General features: G+C 45.7%; 1 protein-coding gene across 8 annotated transcripts; it reads right to left on the bottom strand.

The window, feature by feature from the left end:
- Nucleotides 1-1,439: 1,439 nt before the first annotated feature.
- Nucleotides 1,440-23,960, bottom strand: spire1a (spire-type actin nucleation factor 1a). Of its 8 annotated transcripts, none has more exons than XM_061821365.1 (19): nt 23,384-23,960; nt 20,274-20,305; nt 14,398-14,655; nt 11,716-11,841; nt 11,406-11,480; nt 11,163-11,327; nt 10,416-10,502; nt 10,190-10,319; nt 7,612-7,659; nt 7,240-7,373; nt 7,067-7,145; nt 5,891-6,039; nt 5,621-5,641; nt 5,275-5,304; nt 3,428-3,688; nt 3,275-3,345; nt 3,179-3,206; nt 1,986-2,137; nt 1,440-1,744 (listed from the first exon to the last, which is right to left on the bottom strand). In XM_061821365.1, the coding sequence occupies exons 1-19, from the start codon at nt 23,724-23,726 to the stop codon at nt 1,468-1,470; spliced, it is 2,466 nt and encodes an 821-aa protein (XP_061677349.1). In that variant the 5' UTR covers nt 23,727-23,960; the 3' UTR covers nt 1,440-1,467. The 8 variants fall into 8 exon arrangements, with proteins under 8 accessions (XP_061677349.1, XP_061677368.1, XP_061677374.1 ...); XM_061821384.1 differs by having other exon boundaries at nt 3,428-3,592; nt 23,384-23,959; XM_061821390.1 differs by having other exon boundaries at nt 3,428-3,565; nt 23,384-23,958.
- Nucleotides 23,961-24,491: the final 531 nt, after the last annotated feature.

Genomic DNA, 24,491 nt, shown 5'->3' with positions numbered 1-24,491 from the left:
AAGAAAGCATGCACACATTCCTGGCAGCGGCCTAAAAAATGAAAATCAGCTTTGATGGGAACGCGAGCGTCGTCGTTCGAGAACCGGACCGGCTGCTTTTGGTTTGTCGGGTTTTTGTTTCAGCGTTTACAAAAGGTTGTTCAACGTCTTCCATCGTGAATTCATCCTTCATTTATTAGCAATCCCCGGGGTGGGGGGGGGAATAAAGTTAAATGAAAAATGATTATTAAGACAAGAAAGACCCCAGAGGAGACTTATGATTTGTCGTAGACATTTTGATCCTCTGAAAAGAAAATCGGTATTCAACGTGGAGTATTTTGAAGCCCCCCGAGGGCTTCAAAATATTTCGATAATAATAATAATAATTCGAGACCCCCCCACGCTAAAAAAAAAAAAAAAAATACACAAAGTTAGACAAAAAAAATTGGGAAATTTTTTGAAATTATTTGGTGTAACTTTGCAATTTGGATTTTTTTTTTTTTGGGGGGGTGTAAGATGGCATTTCCACCACCAGAGTACAACATGATTTGTTTTTGCGTGGTTGCACCAAAAAAAAAAAAAAGCAATTAAAAAATGTACATTTTTATTTGATTTAACTGGTATAATCATTTTAAAAAGTGGGGAAAAAATGCAAACATTTTTGAAAAAAATATTCCGACAGAAAGGGGGGGGGCTCCAATGTATAGAAAGAAAAAATAAGAAGTATTATTGGACATTTCCATGTGAAAAGTAGTCTAAAATATTTTGCTGTAATCATAAAAAAAAGTGGGCAAAAAAATTATTGTTTTGGAGGTGTGGAGGGGGGGGGTCATTTCCACCATTAAAGCATTACTCTATTTCGTATAATTTTTCAAAAAAAAATAAATAAATAATGTTGGGGGAAAAAAAAAGGTCAGGCATTGATGCAATTAAGAAATGTACATATTTATTTGATTTAACTGGTTTAATAATTTAAAAAAGTGTGTGGGGGGGATTAAAACATTTTGGAAAACAATCTCCCATTCAGACTGACCTAATTTAACAAAAATTAAAAAAAAAAAAAACAGTGGAGGGGGGAGCTCCAATGTAGAAAAAAAAATCTGAAGTATTATTGGATTATTATTATGATATTTCCATGCTGTAATAATAAATCTTTAAAAAAAAGTGGGGCAAAAAAAAGATTTTTTTTTGGAGGGTGGCAATTTCCACCATTAAAGCATTATTTAACTATTTGGAATAATTTTGCAAAAAAAAAAAAAAAAGTGGTTGGAGAAAAAAAAAAAAAAAAAAAAGGCTGGTTTTGTTTTTTTGTTTTTTTTTTTTTTTGGGGGGGGAGGGGGCACGACCCGAAGGTCTGGACAATCGCTTTTTTGTTCCTGAGTGCTACGAGAGGAAAACTTGCCGGGCTTCGCCGGGCACGCTATGTACAAGCATTTAGTCCGTCCTTCCTTTCTTCTCTCCCCCCCCCCCCCCCCCCCACCCGGCGGTCTACACCTCGTGGACGGCGACGCGCGGCGGGCGGCGGAAGTCGACGGAGGCGGACGAGCTGCGGTAGAAGGAGCGCGTCTGGCGGTGGAGTCGCGCCCGCTTGCTGGCCACGCAGAGGCTGCGCTTGCTGGACGAGATGATCTCCGTGATGAACTTCTTGCAGTCCACGCACACCTCCGTGGACGCCCAGTCCTCCGTCAGCTCCGCGGGGAGGTCCAGGTCGTCCCGGATCGGGGGCGGCGGGTCGCCGTCGCCGCCCGCGCCCGACGTGGTCAACCTGGGAAAGGTGGCGGACGTCGATGTAATAACCGGGTGTAAAAAAAAAAATATATATATATATATTTTTTGATGGATTCATTTAGCAAATAACGTATGCTCATTTCTGTTAGCCCACCTATGGCATTTCACATGTTCCCATTAAGTTCAAAGTCTTTTGTGAAATTAACTCCCACGGTTGGCTTGTTTGATTATTTGTTGCATTTTTTTTTTTTTTTTTGGTAAAATGAGTAAAAACGGACTTGTAGACGCTTCTGCGGAGGCTGCGGCGGTTCTGCGCCGCCCCGAAGGACTCGGACGAGGCCGCCGACGCGGCCGCTTCGTCTTGAGCCGCGGCGCTGGGGCCCAACGTGTAGATGGGCAACGTGGCGTACGGCTTGGACGGGAGACGGATCTGAAACACAAAAACAGAAACGACAAAACGTGAACTTCCATCTCAAATAAAAAGCAATATTATAAGACATTTTTCGCTGACATAAAAGTCATACAGTGATGCCTCGGTTCTCGACCACAATCCGTTCGAGAAGTGATTCGTTCAAAAACCAAATCAATGTTTCCCATTACAATGAATGGAAAAAGAAATAATGCGTTACAAGCCTAAAAAATTAGCCTTTATAAAGCATTTTTTTAGCTTTTCCTGATAATAAACTGCATAATAGAAATACATGTATAGTTTAAATACTTTATATAAATCTTCTTTCGGCTTGTCCCATTAGGGGTTGCCACAGCGTGTCATCTTTTTCCATCTGAGCTTATCTCGTGCATCTTCCTCTTTAATACCAACTGTCCTCATGTCCTCACTCACAAAATCCATAAACCTTTTCTCAAAATTTTTGTTTGAAAACCGATTTGTTTGTTCGAGAACCGAGGCTTGAGAGTGTTTGGAAGGGAGGAGGAAAAAAAGTAATCTAGATTTCCAAGATCAAAAATATGTAATAATGATTTTTTGTTTGTTTTTGTTTTTTTTAAAGTTACACAGTTGAAACTGAGTGAATTGAATCAGTCGGGGAAAAAAAGTCTTACTGTTGAGAAATAAATAGATTTTTTTTCTTGATTAAAATCATCACAATATCACAATAATAAAGTTGTATTATTTTAATGTAATGTACCGTAATTCCCGGCCTACAGAGCGCACCTGATTATAAGCCTCGATACACGAAAGTTTAACGCTAGCGTGGAGCTAGCATTAGCGCGGCGCTAGCATTAAAGCGACGCGAGCGTTAAACTCTGCGTACTGAGGCTTATAACAAACTGCGCTAACGCTAGCGCCGCATCACTGCATAAACCGCAGGGTTGAAAGCGTGTGGAAAAAAAATCGCGGCTCGTAGGCCGGAAATGATATATTTGAGAAAAAAATAATCATGTTAGCCACATTTTTTTTTTCTTGATTTCTCAATATTACAAGAATTTTGGTGAATTCGAGTCTTAATCTTACCTTTGTGGAGCACTGAGAGCACACCGGTCTGGAAAGAAGCCAGAAATCAGAAAACGGGTCACCCGGATCGTCGTAATGGAGGACAAGCGTTCTTACCTCTTGCAGAACTGGCACGTGTACGACCAGGTGAAGAAGGAGAACCTCTTCACGCGGCACGAGAAGCAAAGCTGAAAGCGGCACAAATGTCGGCGTGAATACACCGGCGCAAAACCCAAAGCGCCGCCGCCGCCGCCGTCGTCCGCGCCCCACCTTCCCTTTCTTGAGCGCGTTGTACACGTCCTTGTACTGCTGGAACTTCTCCAGCTCGGCCTTGACCAGCACCTGGCGGATGTGCATCACCTCCTGCACCGTCAGCGCCAGACACTCCACGGGGAAGCGGAACTCCTCCTGGGGGACAGCACACCAGCGAGAGACCTTGGCGTCACAGGAGAACGGCGGCATTATTCCGCCGGCCCCGCACCGGAACCGCCGCCCCACCCGATGACGCCCGCGAGGACAGTCTGATGGCTTCTATCGTGTAAGATGACAAGCATCGTTAACTGACGAGAGGAGCCATGACCAAAAACAAACAAAAAAAATGTACACCACGTGTGCCTAAGCATGCTGTGAACTTTTTCTTTTTTTTAAAAAAAAAAAAAAATGGATTATTTCTAGCGATTTCCATCATTTCCGGCCTATAAACTGACTTTTTTCACATGCTTTCAACCCGGCGGGTTATGTGGCTAATTTTAAAAAAAATATATATTTCCTTTTTTTTTTTCCATTTTTTCTAATGGCCGCAAGGGGAGCCTCGACCGGAAAAGGTAAGAGTGAAGCCGGTGGAATATATGTGCCGAGGAAGTGACTTTTACCGGTATGTTTTTTTTTTTCCGGCCTTGTTAGCACTGCGCTAGCGTGTTGCCGCTGTATTACTGCCACGTCTCAGTGATTTTTACCGGTATGTTTTATGTAACCGGGCCCTGTTAGCGCCTTGCTAGCGTTACCGCCACACTAGCGTTAGCGCCGTTAATTATTGCGCAGGTGCAGCGTCTGTTTTTTTTTTTTTTTTTTTTTTTTTTAACCAGCCCTGTTCGTGCTACCGTGTTGTTGCTATGTTAAGCGAAGCTATTAAAACTTTGAAAACTCTGTTTACGGTCTTCTTTTATAAATAACTTGTGTTTCAACGTGGGCACTTGCGGCTTTTACACGGGTGTGGCTTATCTATCCATCCGTCCATTTTCTTCGCCGCTTATCCTCACGAGGGCCGCGGGGAGTGCCGGAGCCTATCCCAGCTGTCAACGGGCAGGAGGCGGGGTACGCCCTGAACTGGTCGCCAGCCAATCGCAGGGCACATAGAGACAAACAGCCGCACTCAAAATCACACCTACGGCCAATTTAGAGTGTCCAATTCATGAGTGTTTTTGGAATGTGGGAGGAAACCGGAGTGCCCAGAGAAAAACCCACGCAGGAAAAGGTACAATATGCAAATTCCACACAGGGAGGGCCGGGATCGAACCCGGTCCTCAGAACTGTGAGGCCAACACTCACACCAGCTGAGATACCGTGCGGTGCAGCCTATGTATGTACCAAATGGTATTTCCTTTACAAAGTTACTGTCTGAGTCTTATAATCTGCGCTCTGTAGGCCAGAAATTATGCTATATTCATTTCTAATTTTTTGTAGGCTATTATATTGTGGTCATTATGATTGTTATCATTATAACGTAGCGGCGTTCATTTCATGGTGCGTAATGGCTGCCATCATGCATCAACGAGCAAGCACACCCGAAATTTAGCAATCAGCCGCATGTTTACGCGCCACAGCGGAAGTATTAAAAAAAAAAAAAGGTCTTTTTAAAAAAAACCTGCACGGTTTAATGCGCCGACAAATTCATCTTTTCCAGCGTTGAATTGTCTTTGGAGCGACGGAAGACGCGAGACGTTTGCGGCGTGTTTTGGAGTCGTCTTGATTGACCGCGTTTAGTCTCGCTCCTATTTTTAAATACGTCACAAATGTCCCGTGAAAGCAGATGGCGAAGGGACGAGCGTTCAAGTGGTTCCCAGATGTCATTTTTTTTTTTTAATTTTTGGGGTGTTGGGGGGGCGGACACGACATACCGAGTTCTGAGCAGCACTACCAGCTTGGACCTGAACCACACAGGAAAGGACGACAACAACAAAAACATTCAGAAACAAAACACGAGACACTTTTGGAGTTACATAATGTACACTTTTTAACGCAATAATACCTCCCGGCTTAAACATAATTAAAGCCAGAGCACAGCTAATCGAGCGCTTTGTACGTGTTGTCCCTTCAAACTCTGCATATTTCTTTTTCTTTTTTTTTTTTTTTTTTAAAAGATGGAATTCATGCTTTGTAATTTGAGAGGCGCTGCGCCGCATTACAGTGCAGACTCGTGACGGGCGAAACGGTGGATGTAAAAATACGGCGGGTGGGCGTTACCTTGCCGGCCTTGTCCATCAGCTGCGGCGTGAAAACAGGAAGTCAGCGAGTTAGAGGACGACGACGACAACGTAAATCAAAAGATGATTCGATAAATTGGGACGTGGGAAAAGACTTTGCGTTTTTCGATGTCTGCTGTTTTGGTTAGCGACAAGCGTGTGAAGTGACGCCGTTAAAGTTATTATCCGTGTTATTAGCGGCGTTTCACCGTAGTTCCGCCGGCGTTTTGGTCAGCAGCGGCGCCCCGGCTGCCGTCGTCTGCGTACGTACCAGCGACTTGGAGCTCTGCCTGGATGGCGCGGCGTAGGGGGCGGCGTCGGCGGGGGCCTCCTTCCCGATGGAGTGGCGCCGCAGGGAAGCCGACGGCTGACGCTTGCCCGGCGGCGGCGTGGCCGACACGGGCAGGAACGCCGGAGGGGCTGGGGGGGAGCGAGCGTGTGATACTAGATTACAGAAAATATTCGAAAACTTGAAAGATTTCAAGTTGAGTGCGCGTAGTGCTTCTCTTTAATCTGTACAAAGTGTTTGATTATTTTCATTCTATTCAATTATTGGACCTACACTTTTTTTTTTTTTAATAAAGTACAGTACTCCAAAATGCTATTTTATCTTTTAAAAAAAAAAGCTATTTTTTTTTTGTATGGGGTGTGGAGGAATGCTACAACGGATTAATGGTATTATCAATTCTTTTTCAATTTAAATAGATGAGAGTTTTGATTTATGACTGTGGCGGCTGAATTGATTCCACTTAAGAATTCAAAACACCATTTATTATATCTAAATGTTACCATAATTTCCATCCTATAATCCGCGATTTTTTTTCCACACGCTTTCAACCCTGCGACTAATTTTTCGCATTTTTTTCCCCAACAGCCGTAGGTGGGCATTCGAGCAGAAAAAAAGTAAGAGTGAGACCGGTGGAATATATGTGCCGAGGAAGTGACTTTTTTTTTTTTTTAAACCGGCCCTGTTAGCGTTGTGCTAGCGTTAGTGCTGTGCTAGAATGTTGCTGCCGTGTTAGTGCTGCGTCTCAGTGATTTTTTTACCGGTATGTTTTTATTTAACCGTCCTGTTAGCGCCACGCTAGCATGTTTCTGCCCTGTCTCAGTGATTTAGGTATATATATTTTTTTTAACCGGCTCTGTTAGTGCTGTGCTACCGTGGCTGGTGTTTTTTTTTCTTTTTTTACCAGCATGTTTTTTTTTTTTCTTCTCACCGGTCCTCTTAGTGCTACCATGTTTTTGCTATGTTACGCTAAGCTAAAGTATTACAACTTTGAAAACTCGTCGTTCTTTGTAAATATCTCACGTTTCAACGTTGGGCACGTGCGGGTTATGTATGTACCAAATGGTATTTCCTCTACAAATGTACTGGGTGAGCCTTATAATACGGTGCGCTCTCTTGGCTGGAAATTACGGTATTTTAATATCAAAAAGGTGTGCTCACATTTCACGCCTTTGGTAGAATCTGGAGATATGTCCATCAAGGACGTGGTCGCGCTGGAGCTGCTCTTCGTCGTCTCCTCCTGTCCACAAAGTTCATGGATTCAAACGTCAACTTCGATATGCAAAAAAAAAAAAAAAAAAAGAAAAAAGAATCCGGCCAGCGCGGCGTCTTACGTCGGAGTCGGAGCTGTCGAGTTCCGCCAGCGTGGGGGCGTGCAGGAGCCTCTTCCTTTGGCTCATCTGGTTCGCCGAGCCCCGCACGAGCGACTGCGTGCTGGTGGCCATCTTGCGGGGAGCGTCGGGCGTGTCTGCGGGGACAAGCCGGCAAACCGTCGGCGACATCTTCAGAATGCGTCCGAAAGGGGGAGAGCGTGTGTGCTGCCGTTTTCTTTTGTTTCCGAGCGACAACTGTTTTGCTAGCCCACGCCGAGCAGCGATGCAAAACGCTGCTCGGCGTTTTCACATTTTTGCTTTTGCTTAATTTAAAAATGTTTCCATCTGATTCGACTGCAGTTTGTAAATATCCGGCACGCGGTGCGGGCGTACCTGAGGTCCGACACAAATCGTGAGGCGTGCTGATGCTTTTCCCAGCGCCTGTGAAATTTAAAAAAAAAAAAAAAATCGTTAGCAGGACAAATTGGCTCCTCCTTAACAGACTGGAGCAAGAAAGTGGGAGGGGCCTAAAGGGAGGTGCGCGTAAACAAAGAGGGACGCAAGTGAGGGGTGCGGTGAGGTGGGGGGGGGGGGTTATTCCCGTTTACTCGTCGGGGTTGAGGTCGCGTCCGTGATGCGTTCTGGCCCTTCAGCCGCTTTTATCGCAGGCTCACCGGTTACGTAACGGAACATATTCCTCGGCGGGCGTGGATTAGGGCGACGGCCAGCCGCCATCGTGTGTAATCTCTCTTGTGACACGACCGATAACATCACGCCGGGTGTTGAGGGACGTCCGGCCAAGCGAGCTGGTTTTGCGTTGCGACGAGTCATCATAATTGGCTGCCATGCAATGATGAAACATTTGTTCAAAAAAACAAAACAAAAAAAATTTGCTGCTGTAGTTAAATCCCTGCAGGACACCGAACTGACCAAATTGCTCTAAAACGGCCACTTCAAACCAAAATGGCCGACTTCCTGTTTCTATGCAGGCGTAGCTGCTTCAACTTTTTTTTTTTTTTTTATGCGTCTACTCATGAAAGACGCACCTGCCGAATTTCACGCTCATAACCGCAACTGACCTCACGCTGCGAATTTGCATTTCTCTTCGGAATAAAGTCGCAACGAGGCCAATCGTCACGCGTCGTCTAGCAACCGAACTGCGCGATGCGTGACCGGGGGGGGGGCGTGCTGCGGACGCATACTTGTACAACACAGGCCAGACATACAAACAGTGGGTGTGTTTGCCACTTCGGGAAAAAACAGAACCAAACAAAGCAGGAGCTAATAAAAGCAGAACAAAAAAGGTGCAACAGGCGACGGTGTGGGAATTTTTTTTTTTACCTGACGAGTCAAAGCTGTACGACGTGATAAGAGGACGAATGACTGACACGTTTGTTGCAAGGTTGGAGAAAGACAAGGCCAAGTCAATACATCTCGTGTAAAATCTCTTCTATACGCAGCGTTATGCAACAAGTATAAGCCCAGAACAGGACGAACACCGTGCGGTGCGCATATTTACTCCACTAATGCGTTTTACTTCCAATTGAATTAGCACAAACGGCAGCTTTGGGGGGGGGGGGTTGATTGACCCCGGTGCCGTTGTGGGGGCGCGTCGATTTCAGGTGAGGAGCGATGATAAGCAATATTACAATTTACATTACGCAAAAGTGTAGGTGTCCAACTCAAGGCCCGGGGGCCAGATCCGGCCCGCCGCATGGTCTTGTGCGGCCCGCGAAGCCAAATCTACAGTGTCACCATTTCCACGATTCTTGTAAAAATCTGGACCAAAATTTCAAATTGTCACGCATCATAAATGATAACGTTGAGATATTTTTAAGCATTTTTGTGTTAACGAACGTGAAGAGTTGCAAAGACAATCACCCCTGATTTCCGGTTCCAAAATGAGTTCATAAAACGATGATGTAAATATGATGACACGTATGATGAGCTAGTTGCTGCCCATTTGTTTGGCAACATAAACTCAATTCGCAGCGTGAAGGATGGCGACGTAATCCCGGTTCTTTTTTTTTTTAACGATGGAAATTTCTTCAAGGGAGGCATTTCATTTATGTGTATTTGGAGCCTCATTGGGTGCTGCTGTTTTGGTTAGCGGCGCAAATTCAAACAGGCTTGACTGTGAACGACAAAGATGTAATCGCACCTTTAATCATGGGAAAATGAGACGTTTGAGAGAATATTTATTTTTATTTGAGGAGTCGTCCAATTTGTGGTCTCAGTAGGTGCTGTCGTTTCGGTTAGCAACACAGGTTCCACGTGTACTCCCCCCCCCCCACGCTTTGAACCCTGCGGTTTATGCGGCTAATTTGTCGCGAGGGGGCACCCGAGCGGAAAAGGTAAGCGTGAGACGGGTGGAATATGTGTGCCGAGGAAGTGACTTTTACCGGTCCGGCCGTGTTAGCGCTGCGCTAGCATGTTATTGCCGTGTATCAGTGATTTTACCGGGATGTTTTTTTTTTTTTTGTTTTGTTTTTTTTAAACCGGCCCTGTTAGCGCCGCGCTAGCGTCAAACTTTCTGTGTCCCGTCTTGTCGCGTTTCAATGTGGGCACTGGTGGCTTTTACACAGGTGCGGCTTATTTATGTACCAAATGGTATTTCCTTTACAAATGTACTGGGTGAGGCTTATAACCAGGCGCGCTCTGTAAACTGGGATTTACGGCATATTCCGATCTATTGAAGTCCTGGTCGGTCCTGCTGTGTGTGTGTTAGCAACGTGTTCTTTTCTGTGTTGTTTTTATTGTTTCCCCGATATGAAAATGGGTCTTTTATTTGTAGTCATTTGCTTATGGCATCTATTGAAATGGGCGGAGACAATTTGAGGAAGTGCGATCAAAGCAAACACGAGCGCTCGCTCAATGCGATCTTTGTTTAAACCCAACAAGAAAGCTTGTTAATCGTGACAGCGGCATTATTTCAGTTTGTGGTTCCGTGGAGGAGGCGGCGCGTCCTCACCCAGACGGGTCCTCCGGGTCAAGTCCGGTGAGACGGGTCTCAGCTTCCTCTCCGTCTTGATGTCCTCTAGCAGGCGTTCGTGGAGGCTCTGCGGCCGCGGCGGCGTCGGCTTCAACTTGCGGGCCGACACCTGGCGACGGGCGAGCGTCGGTTGTCGTTATGTTTATTAAAACAAACAAACAAAAAAAAAAAGTGACCGTGACCCAAAGCGCGAGCGCCGACTCACGGGATTGAGAGGAGGCCGTGACCTGATGAACTCGAGGATGACCTCGTGGGCGCTCTTCTTCAGCCTCGGGGGGATGTCGCCGTTGACCTGCCGACGCAAAAATAGGTCGTCAACGTCTGCAAGTTGAAATCAAACCATATTAAATGACATAAATACCCAAAAAAATTTTATGCTTTGGGGGATTTTATGCTCTCTGACAAAATGGCAGCTAGACAAGGAATTTAATTTCTATGATTGCATTTTAACCTGCCATGTATTTGTTTATATCAAAACATATTACTACTATCAAATATATTTTGTGTATTTCTACGTTACTTTATTGTATTTGTAGAAATTGTTAAATTCTCATTTGCACATGAGGAAATACCACTCCATACTTGCAGGGGGCAGTAGTCTGCATATGGGTCATTTTTTTACAAGGCAACCCAGTAAAAAAAACTGCATTAAGCATTTCAATAAGCATGCCAGGCCAGAAGGTGGCGATGAAAAAACACCAATTGACGTCAAATTTGGCAGACGTGACAGGACGCAGAATTAAAAAAAATGTCTGAGGTTGACATGCCACGTCAGACATTTTGGTTTCATGCTGCCATTTTGGGCAAATTCAAAGATATGTAAAGTTTTTCAAAAATGTATCCCTGGTCCCAGTTTTACGCTCACAAAGACAACAAGTCACAGTTAAGTATGCTTACTGGAATATTTAGGGTAAAAATTAAAAAAAAAAAAAAAAAAAAAAAAATGCTTCACCATGACTTTCCGAAGCTTGTAGCGTTTGGACCGGATGTCGTCCATGAGCATCTCGTAGGGCGTCAGCTGGTACTCGATGGGCAGCGGGTTGTACTGACGCTCCTGCACCTTCTTTAGCTTGACGCCGTGGCGCAGGTCTCGCATCACTTGCACCCAGAACCGCGCCTGTCGAGACCCCCCAAAAAAACAATTTCGCGTAAATTTGTTGTCATTTTTAGAACGCGGCCTGGCGGTTCTCCTTACCCAGTCTGCATTCTGCAGCTCATCCAGGTCTCTAACGGGTTGTTGGAGGTTCTCGCCTTCCATTTTGCGGAGATTCTGTCGTGGAGGGGAGACGACGTCAAAACAAAGGATGAACTAACTCATGCTAATTGCTAGCAACGTGTCTACTGTACAACAACAACAAGTCTGGTTGAGTAACACGCTAATTTGCTGGTATGTGCAATATTGCGCATGGCTACTTATTAAAATCCTTAAATAGTTGTCATAAGATTACTCTCGGGTGAATTTCGTATATTTGCAGGTGAAATATGGCGTCTGTGTGGCTTTTTACCTCCTTGGCGCTCTTGATCTTCTCAAGGAACGTCCGCAGTTCCCTGGACTCGGCGTAGAGGGCGCGGCACACGGCCTGGTAGTGGTCCGGCGCGTCCGAGGGGCTCGGGAGGTGGGAGGAACAAAGCTGCAGGGGACGAGAAGGCGTGGGTTGGTTCAATTTCTAATGTAACAAATAAATGATACGTTATTAAATGTATATGGGCCTCAATTAAAAGACAATATCAGCATTTAGCTTTTTTTTTTTTTTTAGGGTTAGATAAATAAGTCACATTATAATGTGGTAAGTTAGACGTTATAACGTGAATCACTTAATGTTATAACATGATTCATTTCACAATATAACGTGAAACTTTTCATGTTATAACGTGAAATCAACCATGTTATAACACGTAATTTATCACATTATAACATGAAAAATATCATGGTAAAACCTAATTAGTTCTACGTTATAACCTGAAAAGTTGGCGTCAACTTGTTGCTTCCGTACTTACGGAAGCGTATTGATGCCACGCCCCCCAAAAAAAACATGTAGTAGAAGTAATTGCCTTTTGCGGGGCAGGGTGAAATTTATTTATTTATTATTTTCTACATTGTAACGTGAATCGAATCTATGTTATAACATAGAGCATATGTTATATGATAACATGAAGTACGTTGTAACGTGAAACATCACGTTATAACGTGATAGCGACTTTTTTTTTGGGGGTGTGGCAGCAATACGCTTCCGTATGAGATGATCCCTTTTGTGCACACATCACATAATCAGCAGAAATTTAAAGGTCAGTCTATTTTTCATTATTTCCATCACCATCATTTCGCTGGGGCTAAACAAAAAAAAAAAAAAACATATTTGAATCCAGATAAAGGGTTTAAAAGTTCTACGACTACTGTCGCACATTGTCTTTATATCCAACAAAACTGGGAATATTTTGGCCTGGGAAAAATTAACGATGCCGCAGAAGTCACGCGACTGCTCATTAAAAACCAAAAAAACCTGCCCGTCCGGTCAGGGTGACATTTCCCCGTCTGTTTTTTTTTTTAATCCCTTTATGCCAGTCAGCAGTCATTGTCACAAAAGGGATAATCGCAGTTAAAAATCACAGCTGACACACATTAAATATTGCTTCATCTTGGACTTTTAGTGTTGTTACTGTAGACAAAAAAATGCACGAAAATGTTCCTTAAAAAGGAGGGTCGGCAAACTTATGCAAAACTAGCTCGTCCTCTTGTGCTAATGCAGTTTTACGGTGATGTATAGATATATTTAAACGACAAAGGGCAAAAATAATGACACACGCACGCTAGGAATTCGACGCTCGTGACGCATTCAAGTGCCGCGCGGCCAACTGCACTTAAAAGGCAACAGTTTGGAACATTCCAAAGTGAAGCGTTTTTTAGCATTAGCGTCTTTTTGCTGACGCCTTGGACAGCGGAACCACCGGAGAAAAGCTAACGTTGCCTGCTGTAAATAACCGCTGTATAAGAAAACTACGGCAAATGATTATTATTAAACATTTGCTTATTTGTTACACATTAAAAAAAAAAACGCTAAGCGTTACGCAAGCGATGACTGTGCGGAGCTAGCGCAGGAAGGACGTCAGCCTATGAATCAAGTCATGCCAATGCAATGCGACGCACGCCCATTTTATGTGCCTGTGCGCCGCTACACAGCATCCCCTATGAGGAACTAAGCCGGTGAATATTTCCCTGGCTTATTTGCGCTCGAAATGACAAATTTGTTTACGGGGTTGCGGGCGGCAGGAATGTACAGCTTGACGGGCTGTATCGGCGCAATCAGCGGCACGTACAAATGTGGTAGAGTCTGTGGGAATGTGGAGGGGGTTCACGGCAAGGTAATTACAATCTAATCCAAGGAGAAAACTCGTTGAACCGAGTTTAACAACTACATTAATGATTGAACGTTAGGAGTAAGAAAAAGTAAGAGGGCAAAGATGCGCTCCTTGAAGAACACCACACCATGAATATTAGCAATTGGCTCATGGCAAGGTAATTAAATTATAATCCAAGGAGAAAACCCTTTGAATTGAATTTATAAACTACATTAATGATTGAATGTTAGGAGTAAGAAAGAGTAAAAGGGTTAAGATAAGCTCCTTGCGGAACACACCATGAATATTAGCAATCGGGTCATGGCAAGGTAATCACACTCTAATCCGAGGAGAAAACTCTTTGAACTGAGTTTATCAACTACATTAATCATTGAATGTTAAGAATGAGAAAAAGTAAAGGGGTTGAGATGCGTTCCTTGCGGAACACCACACCATGAATATTGGTAATCGGTTCATGGCAAGGTAATTAATCTAATCCAAGGAGAAAACTCTTTTGAATCGTGTTTATCCACTACATTAATGATTGAATGTTAGGAGTAAGAAAAAGTAAGAGGGTTAAGATAAGCTCCTTGCGGAACACCACACCATGAATATTAGCAGGCTAAGGAGTGATCCTTGGGCATAAATATGATCTTTGCGGAAGACCACAGGATAAATAATGAACCAAGAACATGTTCAAGGTACATTGCAGCATAATTCTAGTAGGTAAAGTTGTGGTCATGTGGGAAGACCACACCATTAATAATGAGCTACATCCTGGTCCTTAAGGATGTATTTATTATAGTGTAGTAACATCTACGTAACGGTTGTTTGCCCTCTTACGGTCATACCGATATCAGGTCGCGGTAGCTTCGTATTTGGCTGACGGTTCCGCCTGAAGTCGAGACGGCCAGCCGTTCCTCCTCCTCTTCCTCCTCCTCGGTGGCCTCGTACCCCTCATCGGGGCAGGCGTCGTCACTCTCCGCCTCCTGCGTGTTGGTCATCAGGTCGATGAGGCGCTCTAGCGGCGGGCTCAGCTCGCGCTCCTCGTTCACCTTCAGGCCGTAGTCCAGGGCCTTGTAGATCATGACGCCCAGCGAGTCGATCACCTGCGGAACCGTAAAGAATACGACACTGCCGAGGGTGCGAAATGAAATTGAGACAGTACGTAAAGTACGAAGTACAGCAGACTTGGATACAGTTGTTGCGCAACATAAATAACAGTGGGTCAAGATGCGGTCTTTGAGGAACACCACATCATTAAAAACGGGGCACTAACATCTGTTCTTTAAGGGAACTAGTCTTGAATAACCCGAAATCGCCTGATCAAAACAAGTTATGAAACGAGGATACAATGTGTACAATGTACTTCACTTCATGTAGCTTCCGATAAATGTGCCATCTTCACATGTGTCTTTTAAAACTTTAAAAACTTCCTGAAGATTCTCAGCTGCAAGGTGCTAACAGATAGCACGAGCCCAAGCTTGGGACGTGAAGAGAGGAGCACTTGGGTACAACCTTACAAAAAATGCGCAGAACCGGTTATGTCTCATATTTCTATTGTTCCGACGCTGACATTTTGCCAGCAGGCTGTACGACAAAAACAAATCCGCGTGGCCCTTTGTGGACCAAGACACGACTGACCCGTTCATATTTTTGGCTCCAATGTGATCCGGCAGGATTACTTTACCTCAATGACCACACGAGATTAAACGGGTTTTTACACAACGCAAAATTGGACATAACCTCAAGTCTCGATATGCCAAGGTGACACTTGTGAGCAGCGTCAAGGGGCGTGGCGGAAAGTTTAATTCGATGTACCAAGAAGCAGGAGCTGGCAAAGGAACGCAAGTTGCAGGGCGTTGATTAGCTTGGCAAAGGAAGTGGCCGCATTGTTGACATACTGCGTCAGTGGCACGCTCGCTCCTTCACAGATGGATGACTTTGGATTTTACACTCTGTGCTCCTGAGGAACGAGCTCCAGGGTAAAAACTCCGAAAGGGTCTTCGTTTCCGTTCCTCCCGCGGATTTGAAGAGCCCTTTTCACACCACGTGCCGACAAACTCGAGGGTTAGCGTCAGCTACTCCTTTTGTTTTCGACAGCGGGCTGTGGGCTGATCCTTGCGGAACGGCGCGACGTTAATGACACTGGACCAAGTCCTCATCCTTGATGAACACCACATCGTCAACGATGGCGAGCTAAGGTCTTGTCACTGGGGAACGCCACCCCATAAACAACAGCAAGCTAAGGTCAGGGTAAATAAACAACAGCAGACCAAGTCCTGGTCCTTGATGAATACCGCGGACCAAATTAAAAGGGGCTGAGCTCCAATCCTTAAAGAACAACGCAGCATTAATAACACAGGACTAAGGGCGGGTCCTAGAAACACAGCGGACTATGAGGCTCATCATTGGGAAACACCGCAGTGCTAATAACAGTGTGCCAGGAAGTAGTTCTTGAGGAACGCCGTGGTATTAAACACCCCCATGGATTTCAAGGCTTTAGCGCCACATTGTTCACGAAGTGTCAGTTTGGACTTGATAATCCTGCAAGGCTGAAAAAACAAAGGATATATCCCATCCCTCGTTGACTTATTATATAATTTTATAATCCGCGTATAGGACAACAGAGTGGAGCACCGGACCGCCGGAGACCCGCGGCACGGAAGGAGGAGTCGCACGGGTCCATACAAAGAAGAGCTTTCTAGAACTCTCGACTGGTGTGACTTCATCCTCGGGGGCCCGAGGCCCGCTTCTGCCAACCTCAAGACCCACTGAGTCGGTTCTGCCTCTCTTGGAGGAACAATGACTCATGCCAACGGACAACGGCGCGAAGCGGTAAACAACTGCGCTGTTGGTAACTTGAGCGGGACTGGTTCTGCGGTGCTAACCGGATAATTGCTGAGGCGCCTCCGCCCAGTTCTGGCTTGGAAATGGTTTTCGCGAAATCAGTTTTGCTTGGAACGGCGCGACGCAAATAGAAACCTACCTGGCAACAAAAAAACGGCCTCGGTTGGCGGCGTGAGAAATTTCTCACTGCCGCTAAGGTAACAATTATTAGCCAGCCATCCATCCATTTTCTTAGCCGCTTATCCTCACAAGGGTCGCGGGGAGTGCCTGAGCCTATCCCAGCTGTCAAGGGGCAGGAGGCGGGGTACACCCTGAACTGGTTGCCAGCCAATCGCAGGGCACATAGACACAAATAACCCCACTGACGATCACACCTATGGGCAATTTGGAGTGTTGCGTGTTTTCGGGATGCGGGAGGAAACCGGAGTGCCCACCCGGAGGAATCATGCAAACTCCACACAGGCGGGGGCCGGGATCGAACCCGGGACCTCAGAACTGTGAGGCTAACTCTCGACCAGGTGATACACCGTGCCGCCTAACAATTCATAAACATGTAAAATTTCACTTTTTAATTACAGTAAAAAGATAGATAGATAGATAGATAGATAGATAGATAGATAGATAGATAGATAGATAGATAGATAGATAGATAGATAGATAGATAGATAGATAGATAGATAGATAGATAGATAGATAGATAGATGTAAATAATGTGTTAGCTTTTAATATTCAACCCATTTTCATTCATTTAAAGAGTGAAATTGTAAAATTCAATATTTGAAACATTTAAATACATTTTAAAATAGAATACTACTTTGGAGCAGCCAGCATATTTTACAAATATTTATTTAATTTATTTTTTTTTGTATTATATATTTTACTGTTTAGCATTTGGAATGTCCAAACATTTAAAAAATAAACAATTTGTTATATCTTGAGATTTTAAACATTTTTGCTAAAACAAATAAGTGTGATTTTTAAACTTAAAATGATACAAAAATAGTGACAATCATTGGCATTTACCTAAAGGTGTTCCCTTTTCTTAATTTTTAAACTACTTTTTTTTTCCATTTTGGAAAAACAGAAAAATGAGGAAAAAGTGCTCATTTGTCACAGTTTCAATTTGTCAATTTTAAAACTGAAAAGCACATTTTTAATTTAAAATCAATTAGCGGCGACGCGGTCCAAATTCTTTTCCTCGTCAACGTCGAATTTAACGCTGACACAACCTGAAGCCACGCGATCGAGCCCGTGCGAACCGACCGGAGGAGCGGTTCGGACGGTCCTGACGTGACGTCGGTGAGTCAAGCAGTAACGCGGGACCCGGTTAAAGAATGGCCCGTTTGTGTGTCGGCGGCGTCGACCCGCGTGAGCGCGCAGGCCGGGGAATCAGCAACAAAACATTTGGGAGAGCGGTGAACGCTCCCCGTTGCTTTTAAGGATGTCAGCAAAAAAAAAAAAAAAAAGGCCGCCGCCGGCGCTGCAGCGCTGCGGCACTCGGCCGGAGGAACGCAGACGCTTACGTAAGCGGAGCTAAATCCATCCACAGGTTTTGGACCGCGCCAGCGGACGCAGGAATCTACAGAGTCGAGCGGAACGTCGCGCGATGGCCGAGGAGTCGCTTCCCGGTTGCCAGTACGAGAATTGGGATGCTACTCGGGCTCAATCCCTTTTCTTTGCCGCTTATCCTCACGAGGGTCGCGGGGGAGTGCCGGAGCCTATCCCGGCTGTCAACAGGCAGGAGGCGGGGTAGCCCCTCAACTGGTCGCCAGCCAATCGCAGGGCACATGGAGACAAACAACCAATCACACTCACAAGCGCACCTACGGGCAATTTAGAGCGTCCAATCAATCAATGTTGCATGTTTTTGGGACGTGGGAGGAAAGTGGAGTGCCCACCCGGAGAAAACCCACGCAGGTTCGGAAAGAACATGCAAACTTCACACAGAGGGTTCTGGGATCGAACCCGGGTCCTCAGAACTGTGAGGCCGACCCTTCACCAGCTGATCCGCCGTGCCGCCCCCCATTTGGCAAAATATGATGATATTTTGCAATCAGTCACAATACTATCATGATATTTTGTTTGGGGAATGATATAATACTTTCCAGGACTTTTGAAAATATTGACATACACCTCAATGGTCACAATCAAAATCTACGTGCTCCATTAAGACAATATCATAAGGAAAAATAAAATATACGACGCAGCACAATATTGATTATTTGTTATTAGCTAACGCGAGCAAAATTCCACCAAGCAATCCGGTCCAGTGGAAAATCTTTTTGGGTTCCTGGCAACCAAAGTTGAAATAATAAAAAAAAAAAATACTATTCAGACATTTCAGTGACAGGACAGAAAAATGTAACTTCCACTCAATTTTTTATCTTCTCCTCAAAAGCTGTGCTAATCTGAAATCTACAACAATGCAACATGGCCGCCCGCCGGGATCCGTTCTTCCAGGACTCCCACTGAAAAACGGACTTGGCGGACATTTTCGTCTATGGCAGGTAACGGTTGAAAAATCTAAACGCCCGAGGGAGCGAATGAGTTCAGGCTAAAGATGCTATTTTGACGCCGCAAATCGTCGGGAGACCCCCCCCCCACCCCTCCAGTGCTTGCCTGCGGCTTTTTCGTCGACGCTGCCGCGTCTGCAGAAAGGCAAGCTGGGTAATACGAGCGCTAAGCGAAAGACGAGTCGATGGACGGACGAGTATAAAAAGGTCGCAATACGAGCGCGACGGTGCATCGCAGCGCTCGTTCGGCGAGCTTTGTGATTGTCAGAAAACGGACTGAACGGGACTCTCGGTTAGCGGACTAATCTGACCCCCGAGCCCCGGATCAATTTCGCAAATCCGGGGTTCCGCCTCGTCGCGCGGCGCTCGCCAATTGAAGCGATCGCGACCCTGCGGACGGAGACGCCAACGCCGGCCGCTCGAGTAAATCGGATATCGCCGCCTTATCTCGGCTTTGACTTGGACTCGGGGACAAAGCGGGTTAAGGCTGTCCGGCGGGCGGAGACGCGGCGCCGTACTTCGCGCCGAACCCTCGCAATCATTCGCCAAAAAAAAAAAAAAAAAAAGTCTCCGAAAGAAATCGTTTAGTCTTTAACTTAAAGAAATCATTCATCATGCAGGTTTGTATTCGCTGATGAAGTTTGACGAGGTGGAGGAAGTGGGTCAAGGATTCCACACGACGGCCTGGACGACGGGCCGCCGTGTCTGCACGCACGAGCTCGTCCGACGCGCGCCGAAAACCTCACAAGTGATTACCGTCACTTTTTTCCGAGGGGAGACTGAGGGCGGCGGGAAAAATGGGAGCAAGCCGCGACTGCGCGTGGAAAAGTTAGCGTGAATTAAAACGGGAAAAAAAAATGTAGCGATTTCGGCGGCCATTTCATCAGCTAATTTCATAAAGACTGTTACTTATCTGATTCAATTACTCCCAAATATGAAATGCGCGTACATGTTAAGTCGTCACATGCCGCTTGGTACGCACACAACCACAAAAAGAATTTTATTTTACGGCCGACTGAAATGTTTTGCGGCTTAGCGTCACCCGTCTAGCTAGCGCACAAGCTACAAATCTGGTAGAAAGGAGAGGGAAAAAAAAAACATGTCGGAGCGCTCGTCCTGAGCAATTAAGTCGGCCAAAACAAGTCTTGGAAAGAAAAACCGCTGGGGCGCTCATCCTGAGCAATGAAGTCGCCCAAAACAAGTCCAGGAAAGCCGAATAAAAAGCAAAACATGGGAGAATCAAGGGCCAAAGTGCTATCAAGCTATCTCAAAGAAGATGTTTAGCCGACGCCATCTTGCGCTGCTCGCATTTGACAACCACAATGCAACGGCGGGCAAAACGCCGCGTCGGGCGCGACACTCACCTCCAGTGACGTTGGCGCCGATCCATATTTATCTGCAACACAAAAAGAAAGACAGACACACGCCCTCGTGTTATTCGCATCGTTCATAAACAATTGCGCGAGGACGGAACATCGAGTGAGGGACATTCCAGCGCCGTGAGCGGACGACGCGCCGAAGACAACGCAGGACTTGCGCATTTGCACTGGGGGCCCATTACGGTCGCGTCGGGGCGAGAAAATGGAGGTTTCAAAAATATTGCAAGTGTAAGAAGAATAAATAAATAATGTACAAAAATCATTCAAGTCTTGTCAAATATGAAAATGTAAAAAATTAAAATGGAACCAAAATGTATTTGTGCGTGTGAAAATCGTAAAAAAAGATAAAAATAGTGCTACATGTGTGACACGTGAGATGACTTTTCGCACATTTCGGTGGCGGAAACGTACAAGTGGGCTGCAGAACCGAGCGGACTGCAGACTTTGCCACCGCGCAGTCGGCGAGTACTTTGACCCCGCCGCCGGCGGTCTTGGTTTCTTCCGTGTTGGTACGTCAAAATAAAATAAAAGGAGGAGCTCTGTGTCGCAGACCGGGAGACGACAACGGCGGTTTCCAGAGTCCAACTCACCGACACCAATCCGAAATATTATTTTTGGGGGGGGGGGGGGGGGACTGTAGAGCGCGGGTGTCAAACTCAAGGCCCGGGGGCCAGATCCGGCCCGCCACGTGATTTTATGTGGCCCGCGAAGCCAAATCTACATTTTCAACATCCCGGACCAAAATTTCAAATTGTCATATATCATAGACGATAAAGTCGAGATATTACAAGCATTTTTTTGTGTGACCAGTTGAAAAACATATTACCCTTGATTTCTGATTCCTAAACTAGTTCATAAATTGATGATGCAAATATGATGAGACAAGTAAATATTTTTGATGTTTCAGAGTCGGCGGGTCAGCTGGTAAAGCGTTGGCGTCACAGTTCTGAGGACCCGGGTTCGATCCCGGCTCCCCCTATGTGGAGTTTGCGTGGCTTTTATCCGGGTACTCCAGTTTCCTCCCACATTCCAAAAACATGCGACATTAATTGGACACTCTAAATTGCCCCTAGGTGCGATCGTGATTGCGGCTGTTCGTCTCTACGTGCCCTGCGATTGGCTGGCGACCAGTTCAGGGCGCACCCCGCCTCCGCCCCGTCGACAGCCGGGATAGGCTCCAGGACTCCCCGCGACCCTCGTGAGGATAAGAGGCAATGTTTTTACAGCAGTTTGAGTCGATAAACCGTACGTTGCCTTGGAGACGTCCCAAAATGTTGCCAAATGCAAAACGGGAGCGTTTGCTGACATTTTTGGCTAATGTTAGCATTTCAGGTGGCAACAGCAAAGGGGACTGTGTGCGGTTTTGACAAATGTATTTCACATCTGGGAATGGGTTCTAATATTAATTGATATTTCGCTATGACAGCTGTGGACATTTTGGAGCAAATGTTAGCATTTCATAAGCACATAGCTTGAGATGTAATTTTAAAAGATGTTTGATATCAGATGGTATTTCTCTCAACGTAGACAAAATCCAAACAAACGTCATAGGATGAGAATTATGCGACACGTGTAAATATTAATCCTCCGTCTTCAGCGTAGACAAATTGCTGTTTTGATTTCACTGATTTCACCAGAAGGCTTCTTAATGACCTCATAAGGGTGGACAAAACAGATGCGTGAAACTGGGGCTACTTTAAGTCCTTGCTAGCACTTGTCATACTGCAATCTATGAAATATTTCATACTTTGATGGTGACTTTTTCTATGATGTGGCGTCTGTCCTTTTTATTATAAAGCGTGCGAAAAAAAAAAAAAATGCTGCCCATGCGATTAAATTCCACACCCACTGACGCACGCGACAGCGTCCGGACCGGGCCGCCACGGGTCTGTTGCGTAAGTGAGCGCTCGTACTTCCGTTCATCCTAATTGGTCTCACGTCGGGCTCATCAGCGGCCCCGTTGGGAGGCCGAAACCTCCCCAAAATATTCGCCGGCGCGGGCCGGGCACGACGACGCGTTCGCGTCGGGTTTGTTCCGATCCGAGGGCGTGGCCGACACGCTCATGAACATTCGCGGTCACTCGTTTCGCGACATGGGAGGCCTTCGCGAAAAGGGGGGGGGGGCGCAACCTGCGGCCCACGGGCCCTATACGGTCGTTCTGGGACACGTCAAGGTTTGCAGTCACACGTAATCCCAAAACGTCAATATTTTGCAATGTAATGGCAAGTTTTGTATCAATCGCAAAAATTGTCAAAGATGATTATTACGTCTTTGGAGCAAACGTTGATGGCCAAATTGACCCTAAAATGGTTGTTTAGAAACAAAATGGCCAACTTCCTGTGTTTCTGAACAAGGCTTCTTGAGATGTTTTTGTGGGTCGACTCGTGACGGACGTGTCTACCAAAGTTCACGTTGCTCAGTGAAATTCCTTCCGCAGAGACTGCTGCACCTTTGGTGGTCCCTTGGAAATTGGGCCTAAAATGGCCGCTTCAAACCACAACGGAGAACTTTTTCGTGTTTTCTCCAGCACGGCTTTGAAACTTTTTTTTTTTTTTTTTGTGCCTGCCAACTTTCACGAAAGTGGCTTTCTTAGCAAAATTGACGAGTTTTTGTTCAAACTACTTTTTTCATATTTGTGGACGGATGACAATTTCGTGCTTCCGAATTCTTATTTCGTGCACAAATCTTCAAAGTATTTGTTCCATATCTGTACATGTGAGCAAGATACAAATAATAACCGCTGTCATTTGCAAGATATTCATCGAAATTAGCATACAGCAGCTGTCATTATTGTGACGAAAGTATATATATTTTTTAAATCTAGTTAATATCAGGCGCATCCATGTTAGCATTTCGAGCCTTTTTTTGCTGCAGCCTGTAAAACCAGCCGGTGCCCCCGTCACGTGGTACTTTGTTTACTGGCCCACCACAAGCGCGCACACCCCTCCGATAATCTGAATGATGTCATTTTTCATGCCATTTTTCAAAATGGCACAACTGTGGGAAATGCGATGCAGTGACGTCACTGCGCCATTGAGAGATTTCCTTTTATTATGAAATGAAAGGGATTTTTTGTTGTTGTTGTTGTTGTTACCTGTGGTGCGTTCAAAGCGCAGGGTGACGGTGCCGTCCCGCCCGATCCTCACGTCCCCGGGTCCTTCGATCCTCCGCGGGCAGTCGCCGGGGGTTTTGGAGCCTTTCCGCGCGGGCCGCCTCGCCGCCAGCGTCCGGCAGCACTGGTAGCACACGGCCCAGGCTTGCTCTTCGTTGATGGGCTGGCTGTACAGCGCGAGGATCTCCGCCAGGGAGACGTCCATCTTCTCCGTCTCCTCCGCCGTCGCGTCCATGTTGACGTGCCCGCCGCCGCCGCCGCCGCCGGCGAAGTCGGACTGCGGGGCGCTCGGTGACGTCTGGGGCCCGTCGTCGGTACCCGACATGCCCGGCTGGCGTTACTTCACCGCCATGACGACGACGACGACGAGGGAAAACTATTTGAACGAATAAAGAAGCGTTCGAACGCCGAGATGTTTGCCGGCGGCGACCACTCGGCTGGCGGCTGTAGAACGAACGAGCGACGACTGACAAACCGCCCGGGAGCAAATTCCAGCTCGTCCACAACCTTCCGCGTAGCCCTTGAGCCTTTCAACTTTGAAGCTTTCTGCGTCCGGAACCGGAAATACACCCTTCCGTTCCTACCATGGAACTTGTCATCAAAAGGTTTACAATATATATACAAAGCTCTTGTACTGATTTTACACAACCATAAGACGCCTTTTTTATTCAAATGATTACTTTGTAAAATTGCGTTTTCGTCCAGTTATTAACTTTATTCTGAAATGTAACCGGATCTGGATTTCACACTGCTATCCGCTTCGTCCGCCACGGCATTTGAAAATGTTTATATCCCACCCCAAAATACTGCCGTCTAAAATTGAGAAAATTATTTACTTTAATTTTATTTGTCAAATAATTTGTCAACATTATTCGAAGATGAATCCTAAAAAATATATATACATTTTTGTCATCTGTATTCCGTTGCGGAGAATGACGTCAATGAACAATCACCTGGCAGGATTCCCTTTCTATCCAGCCATCAATTTTCCGAGCGGCTTATCCTCACAAGGTTCGCGGGCGCTGAAGCCTATCCCAGCTAACCTCGGGCGAAAGGCGTACTACACCCTGAATTTAATAACTTAAAATAT

Source organism: Syngnathoides biaculeatus, chromosome 1 (genome assembly GCF_019802595.1).
Source record: "Syngnathoides biaculeatus isolate LvHL_M chromosome 1, ASM1980259v1, whole genome shotgun sequence".
Lineage (NCBI taxonomy): Eukaryota > Metazoa > Chordata > Actinopteri > Syngnathiformes > Syngnathidae > Syngnathoides > Syngnathoides biaculeatus.
The sequence above is the reverse complement of the archived record's forward strand: the minus strand, read 5'-3'. Positions and strand labels throughout refer to the sequence as shown.